Source organism: Cystoisospora suis, assembly GCF_002600585.1.
Source record: "Cystoisospora suis strain Wien I chromosome Unknown contig_2300, whole genome shotgun sequence".
Taxonomy (NCBI): Eukaryota; Apicomplexa; class Conoidasida; order Eucoccidiorida; family Sarcocystidae; genus Cystoisospora; species Cystoisospora suis.
In genome coordinates this window covers 1,704-4,738 of record NW_027155099.1, presented here as the reverse complement: position 1 = coordinate 4,738, position 3,035 = coordinate 1,704, and the positions used below count along the sequence as shown (strand labels likewise).

General features: G+C 40.6%; 2 protein-coding genes across 2 annotated transcripts in view; one reads left to right on the top strand and one right to left on the bottom strand.

Moving 5' to 3' along the window:
- Nucleotides 1-280: 280 nt before the first annotated feature.
- Nucleotides 281-1,040, top strand: CSUI_004820 (uncharacterized protein). The gene has a single exon (XM_068065004.1). The coding sequence runs from the start codon at nucleotides 288-290 to the stop codon at nucleotides 711-713; it is 426 nt and encodes a 141-aa protein (XP_067923020.1). The 5' UTR covers nucleotides 281-287; the 3' UTR covers nucleotides 714-1,040.
- Nucleotides 1,041-2,290: 1,250 nt separating this feature from the next.
- The window catches only part of CSUI_004819 (uncharacterized protein), a gene marked incomplete at its 5' end in the record, with an annotated part of 2,434 nt that continues 1,689 nt past the window's right edge, over nucleotides 2,291-3,035 (bottom strand). Inside the window, one exon of the mRNA XM_068065003.1 lies at nucleotides 2,291-3,033. The remainder of the gene's footprint in view (nucleotides 3,034-3,035) is intronic.

Genomic DNA, 3,035 nt, shown 5'->3' with positions numbered 1-3,035 from the left:
TCTTCTTCTTCTTTTCTCCCTTCATCCCCTCCACGAGGTCTCTATTCTCCTCCTTTCTCTCTTCACTTCGCAAACGCAATTACTTCAACAAGAAAGAAAGAAAGAAAAAGAAAGAAAGAAAAAGAAAGAAAGGTTACATCTGCATATAGAATACTTCACATGCTAATACAACAGATATGTATAGGTAGATAAACAGATCCATATACTCTCCATATATATATATATATATAGGTAGATAGATTAAAGATAGATAGATAGATATGGAAGGAGAGAGAGAGGTGTGTGACATGTTTGATAGGATCGGTCAGCACGATGATGCTGGGGGGTATGAAGAAGAAGAAGAAGAGAGAGATTGCTCTCGAACGTTTGTCTCCTCCTTCTTCTTCTCTGTGAAAGTTACTTGCCTGCCTTTCAAAGACAACGGACTGACTGCATTTGTCTCCACTTCTTCTTTTCTCTATCTCTCTGTCTTTCGTGAAAGACGAAGTCACCCGTATAAGCATCTCCGTCTATCATCTATCTTTCATCTATGTGCACGTCCATCTATCTCTGTAGATCTTTCTCTGTCGCTCTCTCTAGCTATATCTGCCCTAGTATGTCTATGTCTCGATCTAGAGAGAAAGAAAAATGAACGGAGAATTCGTCTTTTTGTCTCTCATTGTTGCCTGTCTCTCTCTTTCTCTCTCTTCATTCCTTTGAAGATGATCGAATGAGAAGAGAGGGAGAGAGACAGAGAGAGAGCACAATCCAACGGAGAGAGACGAAGAAAATGAATGGGTCTATCCAAAACTTCTCTAGGAAAGAAAGAGAGAAGAGAATGAAAGAGAAGAAGAGAGATAGATCAACTAAAGTGAAAGAATTGCAAGAGTAATTTATCTAAAGAATACCAATCCATCTACTCCACGAAAGTCCCTAGACTCCTTTCTCTCTCTTCTTCTTTCAGTTCATTTACCTAGCAATACTCGTAGTAGTACTAGTACTCCTTGGATTTGTCTTACCTTTCTTTACTCTCCCTCTCTCTCACTGAGTGACCTTAGAGCAGCAGGCATCTGAAAGAAGGAAGTATCTACGAGACGTATCTACCTATCTATGGATATATATAGGAAGAGAAAGATTTATCTATCGTTATATCTCTACGTATGTATGTATGGACAGATAGATAGATAGAGGATACGAATCTCTGCGTTGACTGCGAATGAAAGAAACAGTCAACGGCTTCTTCACGTAGAAAAGGAGAATGAGAGGAGGAGGAGGATGACTACTACCACTACTACGACTAGTGCTTACTACTACCTGATTCATTCCTTTAGCTCAGAAGAAAAGACAAAGAGAAAAGAGGAAGAGGCTAGACTCTTCTTCTCTTTCCTCCTGTAGCTATCAGGAGTTTCACGACTAGTGCTACTACTACTACTATTAGTCACAGTGTATGTACACTCAACACACCTAGTGCTGCTAGGGGGGTGATAGATTAGAGATAGATAATAGATTAAAGATAGACTGCTCCAGATGTGCAAGTAGTAAGTGTAAAGAGACCGCATATGTTTCTCGTACTTTTTCGATAGAAGAATGAAGGAAGAAAGAATTCATCGTCTGATTAATTGACTGATCTATTAGAATTGTCCTTCTGTCATGACTACCGTCTGTTGATCGAATCTCTTACTCTCTCTTCGCCACTATTGAGAAGCAGAAGAATGAAGGCTCTCTCTCCCTTCCTCTCTTTATCCTCCAAAGAGAGGGAATGTAACTCATTCGTATGTATATCTATCTCTATATAAATAGATCTGCTCCTCTGCATGTGCGTTTCTCGAGGAGAGAGAGATAGAAAAGAGAGAGAGAGAGACAAGCCATGAAAGCTTTCTCCATCTGTCTGTGCGCATGCCTTTAGTCTGTCTCTTCTTAATCTATTTAGATCTCTTGTTTATTTATCTATCTATCTGACTGGCTATCTTTCTCTTTTTCTTGTTTAGGTCTGTCTATGTCTCGATTCATTTATGAAGTCATTTGTGATAGATCGTCTTTCTCATGTCTCCTCTGCGTGTTTGCCCTCTATCGGCGAACCTCCTTCTCCCCTCAACAGTATCGATTCTCTCTCTCTCTCTCTGTCTGTACACCCCAAGAAGGCTGACCTACTCGCTCGCTCTCCTCTTCCCTCCTGATAGAGAAGAAGAAGAGTCTCTTCTCCTCATGAGATGTATTAGGAAACTCCCCGGGAAGAGACGAGAGAAGAAGACTAGGAGAAAAGAGCACTTTTCACAAGAAGTCTCGGCTGACCTTGTTCTTTTTCACAAGTCCATACATAAGAAAGCATACAACAGCCAAGAAATTCCTCTTTCTTCTCTTCTCTTCTTCTTCTTCATTTTCTTCTTCTCTCTCTTCCACATGAACATAGAAAACAACACAAGAAGAAGACGACCTCACACTTCAGCCTAAAGAAAGGGGGGGGAGAGAAAGAGAGGGAAGAGAGAGAGGAGAGACAAGAGAGGCATTCCAACTACTACTACTAGGGATGGTCGAGAGAGAAAGATCGCCATCCCCCCTGTCTTGAAAAGAGAAGTGGAGAAAATCTCGTCACTCCATTCATTACATACGCATGCACACTCACCCTTCATTTTCGTTTACAAAAAGAAGAAGAAGAACAACAACTTCCTTCCTTTCTCTCTCTCTCTTTCTCTTTCTTTCTTTCTTTCTTTCATGATGTATGTTTGGGTCGTTTTCATGAATTTCTTCTTCTTCTTCCTTCAGGCGGGAAGAAAGAAAAGAAAAGTGAGAAAGAGAGAGAGAAAGGGACAAGCTTTGAAAAGACAATAGGGAGGATTGGTCAGATAGAGACAGGATCAAATCAAAATACATAAGAACGAAACAAGAAGACACCCCCCTAGTAGTCAAAAGAACAAGAAGACGGACAAGAAAAGAAAAGAAAACTCTAGACCCAACCCTAGACTCTCACAGCATGCACAACTCCCCCCAGTCTTCTTCTTCTTCTTATCTATCTCTCTCTCCTACCTCTCCTATCTATCTTCGATCTATCTCTCTAT